Source organism: Nerophis ophidion, linkage group LG02 (genome assembly GCF_033978795.1).
Source record: "Nerophis ophidion isolate RoL-2023_Sa linkage group LG02, RoL_Noph_v1.0, whole genome shotgun sequence".
Lineage (NCBI taxonomy): Eukaryota > Metazoa > Chordata > Actinopteri > Syngnathiformes > Syngnathidae > Nerophis > Nerophis ophidion.
The window spans coordinates 43180223-43203895 of record NC_084612.1 but is presented as its reverse complement, the minus strand read 5'-3'; the positions used below and the strand labels follow the sequence as shown (position 1 = coordinate 43203895).

General features: G+C 38.2%; 1 protein-coding gene across 1 annotated transcript in view; it reads right to left on the bottom strand.

The window, feature by feature from the left end:
* The window catches only part of arnt2 (aryl-hydrocarbon receptor nuclear translocator 2), a 129064-nt gene that overhangs the window by 21166 nt on the left and 84225 nt on the right, over positions 1-23673 (bottom strand). Inside the window, exons 9-15 of the mRNA XM_061884220.1 lie at positions 17177-17253; positions 15932-16066; positions 11722-11796; positions 9963-10114; positions 3334-3406; positions 3118-3241; positions 2792-2894 (exon numbers count right to left, since the gene is read on the bottom strand). Coding sequence (XP_061740204.1) covers positions 2792-2894; positions 3118-3241; positions 3334-3406; positions 9963-10114; positions 11722-11796; positions 15932-16066; positions 17177-17253 — 739 coding nt within the window. The remainder of the gene's footprint in view (positions 1-2791; positions 2895-3117; positions 3242-3333; positions 3407-9962; positions 10115-11721; positions 11797-15931; positions 16067-17176; positions 17254-23673) is intronic.

Genomic DNA, 23673 nt, shown 5'->3' with positions numbered 1-23673 from the left:
GGACCCTGCCGAGAGTATAGAGTTGGCCTTCCAATCCACGAGCAGGACGAAAACCAAACTGTTCCTCCTAGATCCGAGGTTCGACTATCCGGTGTAGCTTCCTCTCGAGTACACCTGAATAGACCTTACCGGGAAGGCGGAGGAGTGTGATCCCACGATAGTTGGAACACACACTCCGGTTAACCTTTTTAAAGAGAGGAACCACCACCCCGGTCTGCCAATCCAGAGGTACTGCCCCTGATGTCCACGCGATGTTGCAGAGTCTTGTCAACCAGGACAGCCCCACAGAATCCAGAGCCTTAAAGAACTCCAGGTGGCTTTGCCACCGAGGAGCTTTTTAACTACATCTGCAACCTCAGCCCCAGAAATAGAAGAGCCCACCACAGATTCCCCAGGCACTGCTTCCTCATAGGAAGACGTGTTGGTGGGAATGAGGAGCCGCAGTAGAGGTCAGCAGCACACCACCACCAAAGTTCTTCCGGAGGTGGGAATTGAAACTCTCTCTGACAGGAAACTCTGCCAGGAGTTCCAAGCAGACTCTCACAATGCGTTTGGGCCTGCCAGCTCTGTCCGGCATCCTCCCCCACCCTCGGAGCCAGCTCACCACCAGGTGGTCATCGGTAGAAAGCTCAGCCCCTCTCTTCACCCGTGTGTCCAAAACATGAAGCCGCAAATCCGATGACACAACTACAAAGTCAATCATGGAACTGCGGCCTAGGGTGTCCTGGTGCCAAGTGCACTTATGGACACCCTTATGTTTGAACATTGTGTTTGTTATGGACAATCAGTGACGAGCACAAAAGTCCAATAACAAAGCACCACTTGGGTTCAGATCTGGGCAGCCATTCTTCCCAATCTCGCCTCTCCAGGTTTCACTGTCGTTGCCAACATGAGCGTTGAAGTCCCCCAGCAGAACAAGGGAGTTACCCGAGGGAGCATTCTCAAGTACTTCCTCAGGGGAATCCAAAAAGAGTGGGTACTCTGAGCTGCTGTTTGGTGTGTAAGCACAAACAACAGTCAGGACCCGTCCCCCAACCCGAAGGCGGAGGGAAGCTACCCTCTCGTCTACTGGATTGAAGTCCAAAGTGCAGGCTTTGAGATAAAGGGGCAACAAGAATTGCCACCCTAGCCTGTTTCCTCTCATGGCTTGCAACGCCAGAGTGGAAGAGATTCCAGCCCCTCTCGAGACAACAGGTTCTACAGCCCTTGCTGTGCATCGAAGTGAGTCCAACTATATCTAGCCCGAACTTCTCCACCTCGCGCACCAGCTCAGGCTCCTTCCTTCCCAGCGAGGTGACGTTCCACGTCCCAAGAGCTAGCTTATGTAGCTGAGGATCGGACCATCAAGTGCCCTGCCTTCGGCTGCCGCCCAGCTCACAATGCACCCGACCTCTATGACCCCTCCTATGAGTGGTGAGCCCATTGGAGGGGGGACCCACATTGACTCTTAAGGGCTGAGCCAGGCCGGGCCCCAACAAGACAGGCCACCAGGCGCTTGCCATTGTGCCCTACCTCTGGACCTGGCTCCTGAGGGGAGCCCCGGTGACCCGTGTCCGGGCGAGGGAAATCTAGGTCCTTGATGTGTACTTTTCATAAAGGTCTTTGAGCTGCTCTTTGTCTGATCCCTCACCTAGGACCTTTTTGTCTTGGGAGTCCCTACCAGGGGGCATAGAAGCCCCCGGACAACATAGCTCCTAGAATCATTGGGACACACAAACTCCTCCACGACGATAAGGTGGCAGCTCAGAAAGGAGTTAGCACATGATTAATATGTGGTAATGACAAATGAGGTACTTGATACATAGAATAGTTTTTATTTATGCTTTATTTAGTTGTTTGTTCAATCCTAGATCGGCTGTGAATTAAAAGTTTAACTGCTTTGTAAATACACTAATATTAAGTCGAAGTTCCTTGTGTTCTTCGTAGTTTTTTTTTGAAACGGCACCAATTTTTTCCCAAGAATCGTCTTAATTTTCAAATTTTTAAATTCTTAATTCTTCTAATTATTGCTAGCAACCGATCTAAATCACTTATATCGCCCAACCAGAAGCTGATGTCGACCAAGACAATGAATTGCCACAGCGCTAATGTTGTTTTTGTAGAATTGCAAAATTACTTTATTGTGGCTAAATACAGCCTATTTTGCAAATTTTATGTTCCATAATGGAAACATTTAGTTTATAATTACTCATTATTCAAGAAATGTCACAGGGAAAATGTATTCAAAGTTTTACTTTTTCTTGCAATTTTATTTCAAACACCTTAACAACTTCCATCACAATTTTTGGGACCAATGTGTATCTGAAAAAGGTCTGTGTGATATTGTGGGACTGATAAATTACTGCGTATGTTCAAATATGACAACTGGACTTGAATTTAATATGCAAATGAAACATATTTTTGTTAGATCGGTTGAAATCCTGTGTTTTCTGCGGTAAAGCGAATTATGAAGTGAAGTGAACTATTTTTATACGCATTTCTCTAGAGACTTAAATCGCTCTACATAGTGAAACCCATTATCTATATCTTTAAGCTACCCCAAAAGGTTATAAAGAACACTGACAAGTTGATAACAAATGTATACATCGTAAACTTATAGAATGTTACCAAAAAATTAAGCTTCAAAACTTCTGCCACAATTTTGTAAAAAAGATGCTGCGAAATCAGGCCATTTTGGCCAAAACCCCATATGTCACATGGGCACTTGATTTCAAGTCAAAAAACAAGCTGTATAAGACACCTTGGAAGAATTTTAAAGTGTTGATGATATGCTTCTTATAGCTTTAAGTACCTAAAGCTCTTGCCAGTGTGTCCCTGCTGGAATGGAGAGCTCTGAGAGTAGAGCTGCTGTCCTCCTGCTGTAGAGGAAGGAACCATCATCTTCTTGTCTCCCGCTAGGCACAAACACATAAAACAAAGTCAAATTATAGTTTGTAACAGGAAAAAGACAAACAAAAGGAGGAAATTAAGCTAAAATCAACATTTAGCCTATTTAAATCCACCTAAACACCATGCAAATACTCTGAATAAGTTTGACAAATGAATGATCAATGTATATCCATTAAAATGAAGAAGACCTATTATGATTCATGAACAAGATATCAAAATTCAACATACAGCCAGAGATGTTGGTGTACATCTCAGCAAAGCGTGGGTCTCTCTCCTGAGAGAAAAGAGCTTCTGGCTTTTCAATGTTCTTCCCTGCCTCAAGCACACCACTGCTCACATTGGGCACAGGAACCTGCGGTTTGAACGAGCTCAGTCACAAAGCAGATCAAGTACTATATGTCTCACTTTCAGGCATTTCTCATGTAATGTCATAATAGAATTTACCTGGGAAAGATCGTAGGCAGTCAGTCCATCTCTCTGGTGAACCTCTAATTCTGCCTGCTGCTGCTGAAGCTGTCTGCAAGGAACAACACAAAAAATGCATCATCAACAAAGAGGTGGTCAATTTATTGGTAATATCCTCAACAACACATTTACCTTGTCACCTCACATTTGTTTTTGCTGCCAAAATGTATGTACTGCTCATCACTTTGGCAGAGTAAACTCAGGACACAGAGGATCAGTCAAATGCTTTCTACCATGTACATAACAAATGTTCAAAGGTGGTGGGATTAGTCTTTGTACTATTTTTGTCCATCCATCCATTTTTCTATCGCTTATTCCCTTTTGGGGTTACGGGGTGCGCTGGCGCCTTGTACTATTTTTGTTCTTTACTATATTTATTTCACAATAAAATTAAGAGATCAAAAAGGTGATTAATCCCTTGACCAAATCTTTACATTTTTTTGTACTGAAAATTCAAAAGATGCGACTTAGATTTTTAAATTTCGCAAAAACGACAAAAAATATATCAAAAGAGGAATTATTGTTATTTATGTTTAAAAGGCAACTTTCTAATCAACATTCAACACACTCCTTTGGTGTAATTTTGCTCCATTCACATTTATAGTACAGTATGCAAACAGTCCCTTTAGATGCAAATGAAACACTCCATGCCCCATTCTCCCCAAAAGTCTCAGAATTAATATCCATCCATCCATTTTTTACCGCTTGTCCCTTTCGAGGTCGCCGGGGGGGCTGGAGCCCATCTCATATATTTTAAAAATATATGCAGTGCTCCATCAACTTACGAGTACCTAAACTTTCAAACATTTTGAGATATGAGAGGTCTTTCAGCTATTTAGCAAGCCAAAGCATTAGCTTTTCCACCAAATTAAACTGAAAGAGAACAGCATATAGGAGAGTATGAAAAGCTGTCAGCCCAAGCACAGACTACTTGGCCTCTCTTAAGAATAATAAGGAGGCATGAGGTCAGCATAACTGCTATGTCCTCTGTAACCTACTTAAAGGGATTGTTTGATGTATTTTATAATTTTTTTAATTTTATGATGATAAACAATTATCCTGAATTATATTTTTGATGTTCTAACTTACAACACTTTGATTGGTTGCAATGTATCATTTATTTTATATTATCTGAAGCAGACCAAAAGCAACACGTTCATTGAATGTTCAAAACATGATATTGCTCAGAAAAGTATTCTTATTGTTTTTTGATGTGCGAACTTCAGCATTGTATATAGACCTACTGTTTTATTTTAGAAAATAGCTAAGGGTGCATCCGTTCAAGCCTATTAAAATTGATAAATGAGTTTATAAAGCCACTTTTTTTTAGTTATATGTAAATCTTTGGATATGTCACAGTAATGTAATGTATTCAAATGAAAACACTACAAGAAGAAGGCTTTTCTCAAAATGTTCTTTGGTGAGGTTAAAAAAGTGTATTTACATCAAATAATTACAGGCCATAATTAATGAATCCCTCAACTCGTTTGAAAAGGGGAAAACAGCTGTTTTTTTACGATTACAGTTGAAAATTATACTTTAAAAACTGCAAGATTATTTGCTGCCATTACACATACTATATTTCATTATATAATGAGAATAACATAACCCAGTGTTTTTTTTTTTTTTTAACTCCCTTTTCTCAAACATCTTCTTGGACTGACCCTGAGATAATATGAGTTTCTTTATTAGTTTCTTAATTTTGCTTTATTTGCACTTTGTTATTGCCATCGGATGGTGGTCGGCTACCCGGGGCTGCAGAATGCGGCTCTTTAGCGCTTTCCTAGTGCCTCCTTGGAGCTTTTTCAAAAATGTATGTAATTAGAAAATGATGGTGAAAAAGGTTGTTTTGTTTTAATATTGTTTCTTTAGGAAGACACACATGACACAAACATTCTTAATGTTTCCAATGTTTCCTGTGCTGTTTAAAACCACCTGCTCACCACTGGATGGTGTGGATTTTTTTTCTGACATGCTGTGTGGAGCTTTGGTAGACGCTACTTTGTCTTTGACGCTACTTTGATTTTGTAGTCATTTTTGTTAAGCTCTTTGCTGAACGTGTGCCACCTGTTTTTTTTTTGTCTTCCTTTTTGCTTTACCTTTCAACTTTTGTAAGTATCTGCAGCCTACTCTTGGGAAAGGTTAGACAGAGGCCTCTATACACTACACACGTAGGATTTGTTTGTGTTTAGAGGCACCAGGCTTAGTGGTGGCTTTCACCCTTGTATGTTTTGGACCCCCTGTTTTTAGCTAGAGTAGGTAGGTAGGTTTTTGGTTTATGCTAATTAAATAGCTTTAGTCAGTCAGCTTACCTTTCTTTTCAAGAGGTGTATTTTGGTATTTATTGTTAATTTCTTTGACAAGTGTCATGACTTGGACTTTGGCGTGGTTTGTTTTCCCATGGTGCGAAGGGACTGGACTGGACAAGGCGTGAAGGTAAAGACATGATTTAATTTTAACACTAACAAAGTACAAACAAAAGGCACGCACAGGGTGGGGACACAAACTTGGCTAAGGAAGCAAAAACGTAAACACATAGCCTGAACTATGGTCAAAAATAAAACACTTACGGTGACGAGAACTATGACATGGACTGAGCAAAAACAAGACATCCAACATGGGCAGAGCAAGGGATGAATGTCAGGGGTATATCAAGAGTGCATCAAGAGTGATGTCGCCAGGCTGACTACCTGGCAACTATGGCTTAAATAATAGTGACGTGATTATTGATAGGTGCGTGAGTCCAAACAAATCAGGTGCGTGAGTCATGAACAAATGACAGGGGAAACTAATGGTCGTCATGGTGAAAAAACAAGGGAGCGTAAACAGCTACTAAGAGTCCAAAAAAACAACAGAACATTACCAAACAAAACATGATCACAAAGACACGACAGACAGCACCTGTATTCCCAAGCTAGGCTAGTATTGTGTCTTGTTGTAAACCCCCCGCCCCATGGTTACTTTTCAATAACACTAGTTTTTGTTTTCAATTCTTTGCTTTTGTGTCTTTAATTTACAACTCATTTGATTTAAACACTTATGTTGCGTTCCCCTACGATCCCTAGACTCTGAGCCATCTGGGAAAGTAACATCAAATTCAATTACCGCACCCTCCTCACAGATAAGAGCTACTAGTCCTGCGTGAAAATTAAAGTTACATCTTACTTTTGAGAAGCTATCCAGTGATGTACAAAAACAGAAGTCACAATAAATGGGTAAGAACACAATCCTGTCATAGGGAAATATTTAGTAACAAAGTGGCTGTTTTTAAAAAGTGATTATTGAATTTTTTTAATATATGTTTGGAATGACACATAGGGATATTATTGTGTTTTGTTGCTCAGGTCCAAACGGCTGCATTTTATTTAGCGTGTCAAGAAAAGAGAATGCTGCTGCATATACTCTTGCACTTTCTTACTTGGCAATTGCAGAAAACTACATAGAAGATAATGCACATAATTCTGACTTAAACTGTATTATTTAATTTTATATACTTTGCATGCTGCATTTTAACTGCAGTCTGTGTTTTATTGCACTCTGTCTGTTGCCCAGATAAGGGGGATAAGAGAATATGGTATTGTATTATTGAGAATTGAAGAGGACTGCATTTTATTTCCATGGGGAAGTCTGAAATTATTGGAGACATATTATGCGCTATCAATTTTTTTTTTTAAATCCTCAAAATAAAAATTACATCAATAATCTAATTTTGTATTTCAATAATTTCATCATTGCAACGAAACATAATATATTAATATTTTAATGAAAGTTCAACTTACATCACACTCAAACATTTTTACTGCATACCTTTGGCAAGTGCTGGAGTGAGAAGAGGTTTTAAAATAATTAGCGCATGCTTTCTTTTACCGCATACCTTTGGTAAGCGCAGGAGTGAGAAGAGGATTTAAATTAATTAGGGCCCCGGCGGCATTTCAAGGAAATACGGTAGTACTCGTCTCTTGTATACGCTATTTTATTTTTTTGCACTTGATGTTTAGCTTGTGGTATTTGGATATTTAAATCAGGCCCATAGTGTGTAAACATTCCCTCTAAATGATGATGTTGCGTGTTTCATTTTGTAGGGGCCACCTGGTGCAATATAAGCCAGCAAAGAACTTCAGAGCATGACTTCTTGAGTTCGAGCTCAAGAAGTTCCAGTTAGTGATCGCCGATTGCCCATTACCTCATCACTTCATTACCGTGTCTAAATTCATACCAGATGCCGTAAAAGTCATTTCTGTCATTCCTGGAAGATTACGTTCATAAGAATGTGACAGATGTGGAGCCACTGTGACACCATGGCCAATCGAGAAACAAAACCTAACTCTTGGAGGTGGTGCCATCTTCGCAATTTTTTATTTGCTACTTTAAATGTATTTTTCCACAATTCTGGCAGTGTTCAAATAATAGTTGAATGATGAATTCTCATATCTATAATAACATCTACAATATCAACACAGATATTTATTGTCCTTAAAAACTGACCTTCTTCGGACACATCGTTTTATTGTATGCATGGCATTTTGTGTTGTGTCATAACAAATGTACCACATTATCATGCATTTAAACAGAAACAAAACACAAGTAATTGAGTGATTGATATTATTTTGTCCAGCAGTAGCCACTCCTATGTTCCTTATAATAACAGTTTTGTACTGATACATCAAATTACTGTTCTAGTTTCATGGCGTTTTGTTTTTACTCCAAAAATTATTAATACTGTAAAAAAGACCATGAGAACTAGTTAGGTGTGGAAGAATACGCATCGCTACACCGAGGAAAAACAACGGCACTTTCGTTGATTTTTTTCCCTTTATGATGTCTCTTAAGCATGAGGCATACTCTTCTGACAGAAGTGTTTTGAGGAAAGTGAAAGTAGACATTGTTAAATGTTGAAAAAGCTTATTCCCTTTGGGGTCGCAACGCGCGCTGGTGCCTATCTCAGCTACAATCGGGCAGAAGGCGGTCTACACCCTGGACAAGTTGCCACCTCATCACAGGGCCAACACAGATAGACAGACAACATTCACGCTCACATTCACAAACTAGGGACCATTTAGTGTTGCCAATCAACCTATCCCCAGGTCATGTCTTTGGAGGTGGGAGGAAACCGGAGTACCCGGAATGAACCCACGCAGGACATGCAAACTCCACACAGAAAGATCCCGAGCCCGGGATTGAACCCTGACTACTCAGGACCTTCGTATTGTGATGCAGACGCACTAGCCCCTCTCCCACCGTGAAGCCCATATAAAATGTAAAATGAATAAATACATAAAGAGAAAAAGAAAACATTTTTTTTAAAGCCATCGTCCCGTGCATTTTTTTTACCGACGGGACATCATTAATGTCAAGCCCTGGAAGTTTCATTTTATTGTTTGCATTATTTGTTTCAGCATTCCACTTTGAAGATGGTCCCTCAGCTCTTTGACAGCTTTGGCTCTTTTTCAGATCAGCAGACGGACTCTAAGTCTTTCTTACAGTATACATAAACGTTTCTCACTTCTATTCAGATTTCCATATATATTTACTTTCCTTAACCGACTGAAATAATAATAATAACAAAGAATAATTTCTAAGTCTTTGTTAGCCGTTTGTGAAGTTTTGTACTCGTGCGCTACGTTCGCTCACATCCTGTTCATCTCCTGGGGGCTAAGCCCCCCTTGTCCTTAAAAGCTAGTGACGCCCCTGGTGATTACTAAGTAGTGTAGTGGTATAATTATTGACACTTTATGTCTCTCACACCCTTGCAAAGCCCCTTCTAGTGCAAGACAACCACAGCAATAAAAGTCTTATTTTAGTACTGTGTTTTAGTTTTTGTGTTGCATCTTTTTATGACAGTATTTTATATGTACTTTATGTGTTCTGTGTAGAGTGACTGACTTAGGCGTTCATTTAGATATACATATTTGACTTGTAAAGTCGACTAACAAAGAGCGTTATAGGAGAGGAACACGTTCAAAGACCGAGGACCACCTGCACTGTCAGACCCTTACTAAATACTTGTTTTTTGTATGCCCCACTTATCATTTGATTCGGTTTTTGAAAAATTTCCCCAAAATGTTTTCCCAGTTTTCATTCACTGTCTCATTTATCGTAAGGCCAAAGATTGCATGTAACAGTCTTGTGAGTGTTAAACATATTGGGCAATAAAGCTAATTTCACAGAATCGAGTACCCAAAGGAAGAATCCCAGGTGTTGGTGATTGATTACGACAGCACAATAATCCAAGCATGGGGCCAAAAGAAAGTGGCTAGTGACAGCATTTTGACAAAGAAGGTAAACACTCAATTGAATTCAAGACAGAACTTGTCGCAAAGTAGGACATACTAAATACAAATGTCCCCTTCTTGCAGAAGGTAAATACGTTGGATCCTACATCAGGCCCTTAGACTAGAGCTGTCATATCTAAATCTGTGGGCATGGAGGTGAAATATCTTAAAGACAATCTGAATAGTATACTTGCAATCAATGCAATGTTGTGAGACTACATTGATCTGGATAAATGAGAATATTCACAGACATTAGAAACATTAGCTTGTCTCACAACAAATGCATACGGTTCTAATGTGACCATTAATTGACACATGATGATGTGAGTAACTTACTTGACATTTGTGTTGGTGCAGATAATATATTCAATTTCATCAGAGTAGGGGTTCTGGAAGGTAAAACTGCTGGTTCGGATCAGCATCCACTCCCTATTTTTCATGCGGAAACGGTACATAACGGACAGAACTTGACCCTTTAACTTCACCACCTGAAGAATACCGAAAGCCACATGTCAATATGGATATTTTGCATCCTGAAAGCACAATTTCATTCATGTACACAATGGGCAGCATGCTCATGTGAAATAAAACAACAATTTTGTTTAACTTCAGCAACGTGTTTCAAGAGGGGCAGGTCGACAATTTTGTCCCTGAGGCCAGTTATGTGTTTCCTGGACACATAACCGCTCTTTGGAGCTAGAATGCTTGCTTAATAGTAAGGATTTTAATACTTATTTCACTCAATGAAATACAAATATGTACACTTTATTTGATGTTATACATTCTGGGTGTACAATATTTTTTAAACATTCTGTCTCACTGTTAAAACAAAGCTTTACATAAAAACAATGGAATGTTCATATTTCAGTAAGGGGCCACACTTACAAAATCAGCAGGGAGAGCAATTCTTATTTGACCCACTATGTATATCTTGTTCTCCTGTTGCATAGTTCTTTTCAGGTAAAGCTTCATTCCTCAGCAGAAGTATAAATCATGGTAGAAAGATGTTCAATTGTTCATCCATGTAAATGTGAGTGTGACTGGGTGACTGTCTCCAGCCAGCATGTTAATGCTTTGCACTGTCAATAAAATAAATCACTGAAGAATTCAATCTAACCTAAAAGTACTTGGAAATAAAATACAGATGGAGTTTGGGCCATCAATTCAGTCCACATAAGCCCTTTTCACATAAGGAATTGCACCCTTGAACTCATCTAGACTTTACCCAGATGAGCTGCGTGTGACAAGGCAAATGTCATACTAAGCCAAGACAGACATAAAATAATTATCTTCTGCCAACTCCCAAGTTCTAAGACCATAACCCATTGAACCCACATGTGAGGAGAGGAGTTGCAGAAATTGAGTCGATGTTGATGATTTAACTTTACGAGGACCCAATTGGGACCTCTCATATACTTTTATATATTTTTCTCAGTGTTAATGCTGTGATTAAGGGCTATATAAACACATAAAATCTAAATAAACTTTGATTGATTAGTTGTTTAGTAATTAGTGTTCAATGTGTGTTTTTAGACATAATACAATAGCAGTCCAGTTTAGTTTCTCCATATCTATATTTCACCTTCATTGTTTATATTTTGCCCAATTTATTTCCATTGCTTAAATGATAGTATTTGCTTTCTTATTGCACTAGTTTAAGTTTATAATTCCATTATTCTCAATAGTTCTTTGCACTATCTTGTTGTCATCTTCATTTGAAGATGACATGAATTTATTAAAGTGGACCCCAACTTAAACAAGTTGAAAAACTTATTCGGGTGTTACCATTTAGTGGTCAATTGTACGGAATATGTACTGTACTGTGCAATCTACTAACAAAAGTTTCAATCAATCTATCAAAGAAGAAAGACAATTTGTATGTCTTTAACATAAATTGCATATGGTACTTGTATTACTGACAACCACAATTTATTTTCTTTCTTTATTTTAGGGTTTCTTAAAGCCAGAAAGATGCCATTCTAAATTACCATAGTTTTGTGTCATGCCTTATCTGATTTTTTTTGTACTAAATAACAACTAAATGAACAGTGTGATGATTTCAACTGTTTTGCCAGGAGTTATATATATATATTACCTGTTGAAAACTTTCTCTAAGGTGACTCTGGTCCTCAGGATGACAAAACTCCAGAATATCTTTCCCCAACAGGTCCTTTGGAACAACACAATTGTGCATTTAATACATTACAAATTGAAAATTAAGTAAAACGAGATTGACGTTACGTTATCAGGTGAAGTAATCCAACTCCTATTCAAAGCAGAAAGCCTATGGTGTGTCTTAAGAGGGAGTGCATTATTACACATGCCCTGTCGTATTTCGGTGGAACAAGACCATGGTGCATTAGTACCCACATTAAGATTCAGCTAAGTGAAAATGTCAAAACTGAACCAAAGGAGTCCAGGTAGTAGACGACACCACTAAAATTAGGCTACATCTCAATTGTATAATATGTAATACGTGCTTAGTTACAGACTGTGTAAATATTGACCGTATTGGGCTGTCTCAAAGTCAGTACAGTTGCACATTAACCGGAAATGATGGTGTTTACTTGCTTCTTCTTCTCTTTCCATCACTGCAAATTTTCACTAAGATCAAGTTAGTCCCTCTTTTCCACTACATAGCCAAAATGGCAACTATTGAGATTGGTAAGTGTTATTCATTGCACACTCTCAAATTTGACAACATTGGGGTACCAAGGGTGTACTGCATTTTAACGACTTCTCACCTGCACGCTCCTTGAATTGTCATGGGAGCAAGTGCCCCACAAAGTGCAAGAGCCCAAATTCTTGCCCTCTTCCTTCTCAAAGGGGAATTACACTTTTTTGAGGACGGATATATATGTATATATATGTATATATATATATATATATATATATATATATATATATATATATATATATATATATATATATATATATATATAAGTTAAAAAAGTTAAAGTTAAAGTACCAATGATTGTCACACACATACTAGATGTGGCGAAATTATTCTCTGCATTTGACCCATCACCCTTGATCACCCCCTGGGAGGTGAGGGGAACAGTGGGCAGCAGTGGGCAGCGGTGGGCAGCAGCGGAGCCGCGCCCGGGAATCATTTATGGTGATTTAACCCCCAATTCCAGCCCTTAATGCTAAGTGCAGGGAGGTAATGGGTCCCATTTTTTATAGTCTTTGGTCTGACTATATATATATATATATATATATATATATATATATATATATATATATATATACAGTATATATATATATTTTTTTTTAAATGCATTCTAACTCGTAAATAAAAGTCTACTTAAGGTGGAGCTCTATTTTGCCCATAAAACCCAATAAAAAAAAAACATCCAAAAACTGATTAAAAAAACGCAATTTAAATTTTGTGACTTGAATATTCACCAAGTATTTCTGATATTGCTATGATAAGTGCTAACACAGACAAACTATTTATAGCTGCACCGTGATCACAAGTTTGCATGCCCATGTTGACATTGTTGAGTAGTAAGCTCCTTCCTCGTTTCCTTTGCATGTCATACTTTATTGTAGATCATAACTCACACTTCTCACATGGAAAGTAGAGGGACGAGGACGTATTCCGACAAGGGGATGGCGAAAACGACACGAAAAGACGCTTGGGTCCACCCCTCTTTTCTTCGCGAGGGTTATGAGTCACTCTTCTTTTAAACGGGAATATATGAACATCAAAGCAGGGTGTTTTATTACGGGTTTTATAGGCAGTATAGAGTGGCTCCCGTAGGCTCCATTGTACGTGGACTTTTGATCATATTTATTTAAAATTTAGAATGCATTAAAAAAAAATACAACCGCCGCGTTGTCTTTCATAATGATTGTGAACGACAGGCAAAATTCCCCAAAAAGTACAGTATGCCTTTAATCTCCTAAAGGAAAAAAATGTGATTAAGGAAATGTTGACAAAACCTTAAAATTGCAACAACTGTGCTTGGACTAAGGCCCACACAAATCAGATACATGATTACTTCCGTAAACACAGCACAGCATGCGTGATGTCATGTTTTATGCACGTTATGGTTGTCTCAATACCAATAATTTGGAACCGGTACCGGTACCAAAATGTATATCGATACTTTTTAAAATAAAGGGAACTACAAAAAATGTCAATATTGGCTTAATTTTAACAGAAAATCCTACAATCCTATTGCACACAGAACAATTTCATAAGGTTAAATATAAATTAAAGGGCATTAAATACATTGTGTTTTTCTTGTTGCACTCAAAGAAAAAAATAAAATTTTCCATATTACATGTAGTCTGCCATAATTAATGATTAGGTTAGAATATAATTAAAAAAAAGCTTTATTTACATCATATTAAATGCGTCATGATTTATGGTTGCCACTCCTGGTCTGCGCTTTAAGAAAAAATACAATTATTACAAAACTATGGAGAAATGTACATAGATAAGCCATGTAGCAGGTAAAACAGACATTTGTTAAAGATAAAACACAAATCGTACCAATGTGTTACAAAATGTAGTCATATCACTTGCATTAGTTGACTGCTAATTGGGCAATTTAACTCCACTAATATTTGTCGTCAATCCAAGCAGCTGTGTGCATGTCTACGTATCTACATGTACACAGCAGAGGAGCTGGTAAACTTATAAATGTAGTGTATGCGTCTTTAAGAGAATGGCAATGTGTTGTCTTAGTGACGACAGTGAGTGAGTGGGCGAGTAAAGAGAGATTGCGGTAGCGCTGCTCTGCACAGTAGAGTGATGAACGGGTCTGGTTATGTCATGCAAAACTAACAATAAAGTAACCAGACTGTCACAAATCGGTGGCCTCGTCATTCTGACCTGAAAGCGGACCTGAGCAGACCGATTGACGGGTAAAGTGAAATGTGTTACACCCGACGAAAACATCGACCCTGGGGATAAGGGCTCCCCCGGGCTCCCCTACTACGGTCTGCACCGGAGCAGAACAGCATAACAGGTGTAACAACTACATTATTACTTGTCACTCTTTAAACTCCTTGTGCAGATCTGAATGCTTATTTTTTAAATGTTTGCCTAAGTTTGAACCAAAAGTGGTATTACTAATCGCCACATTTGGCGAGGCGTGTTTTAAAGCAGCATTTGAAGCACCGCGCTTCCTTGTTTAAAGTGTCCCCTTCAATGTTAATTTTGAAGTCCAAATACCTCCACATTGCACTTCACGCACCGTCTTTATTAACCAGTACATTTGCCATTTTTTTGGCATTCCTCCTCTCCAAGATGTTATCGCTTGTAAGCACTCTGTATGTGCGCCTCAGCTATGTAGTCACTGCCACACAGCGGCACTCAGATGAAAGAACGGTATCGGTACTTTTCAAAGGCAGTATATTACCAAATTCAATCAATAAAAATCGCGGTACATTTTTAGTATCGGTATACCGAAATACCCTATAGCCCTTGTTTTATCACTTCACGGACACGTTCCATCAAAAATGTGTTTTATTGGAAATATAACCGACTGCATAAACAGATCTGATTTAACAAGAAATCCAAATTAGGTATCATACCCTGCATTTGTACTGCAAAGTAAGATGAAGAGGATTAAGAATATGTGTTTCTGAAAACGGCTTAAGTTTTTCTTTAATTTTAGCTGCAGAATTTGCGAATGTATTTATTTTTTTGGGGAAGAACAGTGCATAACATCTGTAATAATGCTTGACTTTAGGCAGCCCATTAAATTATATGTGAAATTCATCACGACAATAAACGTCTGAGAATCATGAGAAGTTGACCAGTTAACTTGTTAAAAATGTCACTTGAAATTATATGGCACGAGTGAAGGTCAGAAAAATGGAAAATAGAATTGATTTACAAACACTACTGTCTTAAATAATATATTTTGATTGTACAATGCACGCCATACCATATCAACATGCTTACAGTGAGGAAACATTTACATGAGACCTTTACATAGCCTTTTTTATATGACCGTTCTAAGTAAGACTTTTTGGTGCATGCCTGCTGCCACTCTGCTTTCCGAGACTCCATCTTTACACAAGCGATCACATTTCTGACATATACTGAATATTTATTCAAAATGTGTGAATAACTTTTTGAGCTATGTATAGCAGAATGAAAGAAAGAGAGTAAACGGTCTTGCATGTCTCCACTTTCTGTGTTTCTGCAGCGCTGCTTACATACTGACGAGCACATAAATGTAACGTACGGTAACGTAGTAGAAATAATCCGGATCAGCTACAAAATGTAATCATTTGAGGCTTATCCTAAAGCCATGAACATTTGCATAACTTTTCCATCCTACCTGAGGCTGATAGCCAATGACGTTTATGCATCGTGGGTCGACAAATGTGACAACACCATCTGAATTGTGGCGTGATAAGAACTCTGTGGGTACAGAGAGACCATTCATGTCCATGGAGACTGGAGAGCTTGTAACCTGAGGAAGGTTAGAGCATTTGCATTAATATTTATTGCAACCTTTTTCAAACATTAATATGAAGAAGACTTGGCATACAATGGTATTTAGAGTCCATCCATTTGAACCTGCGTAAGTAATAATCAGTCACCATGTTTCCAAGCACACAATATTAACAAAACTTCATTAACATTTTAAAATGTTTGAGACATGGAAAACCTAATTTTTATTGCATAATTAATGTATTAAAAACGTGCTTGGGGCCGCTGTCATATACTGCAGTGGTCCCCAACCTTTTTTGTGGTTGGTGCACTATTTGTAAGTGTATATTGTGTTTTTTATGTTGATTTGATAAAAAAAAAAAAAATAATAATAATAATTTTTTTTTTTTTTTCAAATAAAAAATTCTTCTGCGGCCCGGTACCAATCGGGCCATGGCCCGGGGCGCGGCCCGGTGGTTGGGGACCACTGATATACTGTACCTGCAAGCCCAGTATTAGGATTTTATATTTTTTATGTTCTAAAGACATAAATGTCTGAATATGAAGTTGTTTTTGGAGATGCTCACTGGCATGGCATGCAAATGAATGTAGCAATGTACAGATGTGTTCTATGAAAAGCTACGCTTCCCATCCAACCTGATGGAGCTTGAGAGGCGCTGCAAGGAGGAATTGGCAAAGAGGAATGGGTGAAACTGCCCAAAGATAGGTGCGCCAAGTTTGTGGTATCGTATTCAAAAAGAATTTAGGCTGTAATTGCTGCCAAAGGAGCATCAACAAACTATTGAGGAAAGGCTGTTTTACATACGTAAAAGCAAACTTTTACGTATATAAAAAATATTTGTTTAGTTTTAATATATTTGCAAATTAAAAATGACCATAAATGTTTCACATTGTCATTATGGGGCATGTCGGTATAATTTGAAGGGCAAAACTGTATTAAATTTTGGAATAAGGCTTTAACATAACAAAATGTGACAAAGTAAAGCGCTGTGAATACTTTCCTCATGCACTGCAGAGTATATACAACATTTGCTTCTTTAATGAAAAATTCTGGACTAAACAAACATGAAAACAAACTAATATGGTTAGTTAGTTTTCTGAGAGGAATGATACAAATATCTCCACACACCTGCAGTCTTCCAATTGCCACGAGGCAGTACTTTCCAGTCTGCCCTGATTCTGTGTCTTCATCTGGAACTGTCATACCTGAAGGAAGAGACAGTCTGGCATGAAATAGGCCATCTTTACAAACATTTAAAATTTGAAACAACTAATATTCTTCTGAAATGCTGTATTAGTTACATGTTTAACTTTACACCTCCATGCTAGTATCAGAATGCGGAAAAACAACCATTTCATAGTTCATACATCAATTCACAGCCTGTTTATGTTTTCATATGCATTTTCAACATTGCAAAGACTTGATGTTCAACTGGTATATTCAAGCACACTGTCCAAATGTTTCTTCCACAACATTTCAAAAAACATTCATTTTTAGACTACACAAATATGTTGATGTATGATTTGCAATCGCCTTTTCACTCTGCTGTATGTGTTTTATTAAAAAATATATGTGTTGTTTCGGTAGCTCGGTTTTAAAGTCACGCTTCAGTTGATTTTTACAGCAAGAGAATAAGGTGAAAAACATAAAACCGCTTAGGTTATGTGTAAAAAGTAGTGCTGTCAAACAATTTGATGTTTTTTTTATCATTTAATTATGCGTCATTAAAAATGGAGATGAAACGATTTTCCATACTTTATATCACTATTTACAATCCACCACAAAACTCATTCATTTATTGATGATTTTATAGAATTACTTTCAGGTATGTACATTGATTTTGAGTGTTTGGTCATTACAGTGGACTTGAATGTGTATGTCGATGTAACTAATGACAGGCATGCTACAGAACTTAGTGATGTCCTTAAAAAGGTTTGGTCTTACACGGCATGTAAACGGCCCAAACAGAACGGAGGCCACATTCTTGATTTAATTGTTACAAAGGATCTGGCTATTTCAAACATGAGTGTTGTCACTGCTGCTTTATCAGATAATTTTTGTGTTTTCTTCGACTAGTCTGTTAGACCCAAACCACCAGTTGGTAGGTATACTGTCATACGTATACTGTCATACATGACAGTATACGTACACAGCTTGTGTAAATAATTAGGTTTTTTCACATCCCATATGCAAATGTTGATGATCTGTTAAACATTGAGTGTGGTAATTATTTTGGATACCATTGATCCTGTCAAGGTTAGAAAGGTTAAAATTAGGCAAAAGGTGCCATAGAGAAACAAAGATATGGTCTGCACAGAAAAAAAAGTGTCGCAGAGCCAGACTGAAATGGCGCAAGTCAAAGGTCCAAGCTCATTATGTGATTTACAAAGAAAAGTTAAATGTGTTCAACCAGACTTTGTGTAGGAAAGGGAAACTTATTTTTCTAAAATCATCACAAACAACTATTGTACCCTGTGTGCTACAGTAAACCAATTAACAAACCCCTAGTTTCACTTCCCTTTGAACTCATTTCTACATCTAAATGCAATGAGTTTGAAATATTATTTCATGATAAAGTTCAAGACATTAAACATTCAATAATTCCTGGAAAAAAAATAGCTACTCTGCTGCCAGCTAGTCATCTAGAGATGGCACATTTTACTCCTGTCACTGACTAAACAGTTGAAAAGATCATCCAAAGTCTGAGTCCATCAATATGGTGCCTTGATGAGTTACCCACTAGATTTCTAAATTCTGTGCTGAGCAGTTTGTTAACACAATTTTCTCATGTAGTTAACATTTTACTTCAGACTGGAACATTTCCAAAGGCCTTAAAAACTGCTGTCATTAAGCCCCTCTTAAAGAAGAGTAGTCTAGATGCCACAGTACTAAACAACTATCGGCCTATATCAAACTTGCTATTTTTGAGCTAGGTCCTGGAAGAAGTTGTAAACCAACAGCAGTTACTTTCTCTTGTATAACATAGTTTTTGAATCTTTCAAATTAGGTTTTAGGCCCGACCACAGCATTTAAACAGCGCTGATCAAGGTAACATATCTTTCTGAACACAGGCGCAGGATAATTCTCAAGTGTTGATTATGCTGTACCTCGGCACTGGCTTTTGTTGACCATACAATCTTATTAGAGAGGTTAGAAAACTGTGTGAGAATATTCGGTTCTGCTCTTGCAGTAACTGGATCATAGGACATACTTTGTTGAAAATTGGTAATTGTGTCTCTGACCAAATGGCTATTGCCTGTCGGGTTCCTCAGGGCTCAATTTTGGGACCCCTATAGCTCAACTTCTACACGGTGCCACTAGGCCAGCTAATACGCAGCTACAATGTTCCCTACCACAACTATGCAGATGAAACATCCAAGTGTCACTGACTGCAGGTGAATAGATTTACTTTGTCGCTGCATGGAACGGAGCAGTGTGTCGATGCAAAACCATTTTCTTTATTCAAACACAGACAAGCCGAAATCATTGTCTTTGGCCCACAAAAACAATATACAACTGTTATTAGTCTCCCTAAAATCTAATAATTAGGTTAAAAATCTAGTGGTAATAATGAACTAAGACTTGAACTTAAAAATACATTTAGTAAATAACATCAGCAGCTTTTTACCACTTAGAAACATTGCCAGAATCAGAGAAATATTGTACAAAGCAAACTTTGAAACACTAATCCATGCGTTCTTGCTGGCAACTGCCACAAAAATGTGTTTTGCTTTATAGACAACTCAAAACAAATGCACGTACTTAACACCCCTAGAAATATTACATTATCTGTCTTAGCCCCCTTTTATCCAGATGCTTCCCAAAACAATAATATTTTTTAGTCCGCATGCCACCAATCTAAACATTTTTGTAGAGGGGTAATTTTGTGGTTCTATGTACAGTATCAGATTAAATTCTATAGGTATAATAAAATAATACACTTACTGATGACCTAAAACTCTTTCAATTTAGGTGGTATAGCATTTAAGACAATAAAGTGCAAGGGTAATCATGTTCAGATGCATGGGAGCTGTTTTATTATATTGTCTTCTTACTAGTAAACAAAATATATTTGACATTTATTTGCCTTCATCAGATCGTCTCGAAATGGACCCATGAATTATCATCTCTTTCTTCACTAACATACTTCTATCAGCAGGTAGTGAAGCTGCAGCATCAATGTGCAACATTGTTTGCGGCATCACATAAACTTTATGATTGCGTGTGTAGATGATAACTATTTGCCAGCTGTAATGTGCCCGGGACATTCCAAGGGAATATTGTTGGCGTAAGGAATATGTGAGCTCATCTTGACTTAATCTAGAGACATTCAAAAGTTCAGAGGGTTTAAATCCGTTTGATTTATGCCGTTTGATTACACAACACAAGTATAATCCACATATTTAAAATTTTCCGAATGTATTCTATTTTCTTCCTATAAACAAAACAATGAAACAAGTTTCTTTATCAATATAAGAAAATAAATAAAGTGAAGCCTGTGTGTACACTCATGTAAGTAAGGGTCTTAGATGTGCACTATGTTATTGTTTATAAAATACTACTAACTGATGTGAAAAATGTGTAATAATAATACATGTATTTAATATTGTTCATGTTCAAGGTATTCCTTTTGTAAAAAAAAAAGTTTTAGTATAGTAAAAATGTGCTCTGAGTTTAACAAATACAATACATTTAATGTTGGATGGACATTTATTTAAAGAGGAACTGCACTTTTTGAGAATTTAGCCAATCATTCACAATTAATAATTATATATTATAATCCATGCCTTTCAGTTGTTTAGTAGAAGGTTGTGGCCATAAACTGAGAAGTTGGTAAACTTTAACATTCAACTTAGACCCGAAAATGGCCAAAAAGCGGCTTGTTTATTTATTTTCTTTATTCAACCTTCATGAGGATTGTGATTAATCCTTTATCTAAACTGGAAGCTATAAACACATCATCAGTTGAAATACGAGTGAGAGCAGATATACAGTAAGTGATTGTTTTATGTTTGCAGTTTTTATTTCTTGTTTAGCACTTAACAACAGTGCTACTTGCTGGATCTGCTTATCACTCAGCTTCTAAAACATGTAACTCCTCTTCTGTATATTCAGGCTGAAAAATACAAGGTTCTGCATCATCATTTGTCCCATAGTAGTTGTATTTCATGAAGCCTGCCATGATTAGTAGTTGTTCTTGTTGAATGTGATGCCTCTGTGAAATTAATGCACTGCCGTATGCTTGACACTTAATGCCAGGAGGATGCACAGTAGCCGTGGCCCGTGAGTAAAGCAATTGGTTCCATTTCAAAGTGACACTGAACTCTTTAGCATTGCCATAATTTGCTAATCGTGTGTGACTTTGAGGGACTTTTACAAGTTTTGTTACAAGTTTTTGGGTGGCGTTGCTTGGCTTTATTTTGTGTGGTTCGTGGTTTTTTGTTGGTGTTTCGTCCTCATTGTTACGTAAGAGGGAGGGGTGCGCTCTAGTGTTGGGTGGGAAAATTCTTTGCAAGGGATTAATTGAATTATATTAAATGAAGCTTTATTTCACAACACATTTTGTTTTCTTGTTTTTGATTATTTACAACTGATTATCAGGTTGTACTTGTTCGTATCCTTGATCATGCATAGCTGCGGCAACTTAAGTGAATACGTGTGCTGTCGACAGAGGTGTCATAATTACGTAACGGTTTGCTGGATGAAAAATACCAATAGTCAAATATTTTTTTCAAAATCTTAAGGGACTTCCTAAACCAACCCAATTAGGAACGTATACAGAAAAAAGTACACACTTAGTGCTTATAGTACAGCAATTTCATTGTGGAAACGATCAATAAACAACCTCAAGTTGTCATTTCTAATTTGAATGGCTGCTTACCTAAATTCAGGGAGTGCAGAATAATATAAATAAATAAACCAGGGCTGGAGAAAGTGCAGCCTGTGGTGTGTGTGGTGGGGTGGGAGGGTGCGTGGTTAAGAGGGGAGGAGTATATTTACAGCTATAATTCACCAAGTCAAGTATTTCATATATCAATATCTATATCTATATATATATATATATATATATATATATATATATATATATATATATACACTGTATATATATATTTCAGTGTTCATTTATTTACACATATACACACACATAACATTCATCTACTCATTGTGGAGTTAAGGGTTAAACTGTCCATCCTTGTTCTATTCTCTGTCACTATTTTTCTCACCATGCTGAATACCCTCTCTGATGATGCATTGCTGTGTGGCACACACAAAAGTGCTTTCATCAAATGCACTATAGTCTGGAATCTTCCATCTCTCCCTAGCATGGCCCAAAGGCTATCCAGGTCCAATCGCAGTAGCGGCTTGGAACTTACAACCGTATTTCTTCATCTTACTCGTCGTCGCCATGGCTGTATCTTCCTCGTTCTTCTGGGGGGACGGCGTGGCGAAGTTGGGAGAGTGGCCGTGCCAACAATTTGAGGGTTGCTGGTTCACACACCACTTTCTACCATTCTAGTCACGTCCGTTGTGTCCTTGGGCAAGACAATTCACCCTTGCTCCTGACGGGTCCTGGTTAGCGCCTTGCATGGCAGCTCCCGCCATCAGTGTGTGAATGTGTGTGTGAATTGGTGAATGTGGAAATACTGTCAAAGCGCTTTGGGCTCCTTAAAAAGGGGTAGAAAAGCGCTATACAAGTACAACCATTCACCATTTAATTCTGCTTCGTCTCCTTGTTGTGTGCGCAGTTATGCACTGCACTCTCTAAAAGCCGTAGATGTTATCGTCACATATGCATATACAGTAGATGGCAGTATTGTCCTGTTTAAGAGTGTCACAACATTGCTGTTCACGGCAGACGAACTGCTTTACGGTAGACGAAAACGTGAGTGCTGTTGTTGTGTGTCGTTACCGCGCTGGGAAAACGTTAATGAAACTGCCTAACAATAAACCCACATAAGAAACCAAGAACTCGCCCTCGATCATTCTACAGTTATAAAGTTATTGGGCAGGCACGCTGTTTATATTGTGGGAAAGCGGACGTGAAAACAGACTCTCCAGGTCCGCATGGAGCTGGAGGGGCCGTGGCCTCCAGCTCTGCCTGAATTTCGGGAGATTTTCGGGAGAAAATTTGTCCCAGGAGGTTTTCGGTAGTCTCCCGGAAAATCCGGGAGGGTTGGCAAGTATGTCCTCAGTAAGTGATAACACATACATATAATGTCCCGCTGGGTAGCAACTTTAAAAACTTATTTTGGAAGCGCACTGGGACGAATGTTCGCTTCTGCCTAGAAACAAGGCTGCCAGCCAGGCAACCTGCTGTAACATTTATTCAATGAGAAATGTTTCTCTGCTTCCATCAAGCCCAGTCAATGTCCCGCCCCCAAGAGCCATATACCCCACCGTGATTGGTAGGTTTGTTCAGCTTCGCACACACCACAGTAAAGTGGTGTGTTTATAAAACTCAGAAAATATCATCTCAGGGGCCGCAATTGGTCCGCGGGCCACAAGTTTGAGACTCCTGTTGTAAAGTGTCACAGTTTTCTCTTATGCTGTATTGTCGTGCTGCCGCTACGTACTCAGCACTAGCCTGCTGTAAGATGACTTTCACTTGCTCTTTTTAGTGTTTC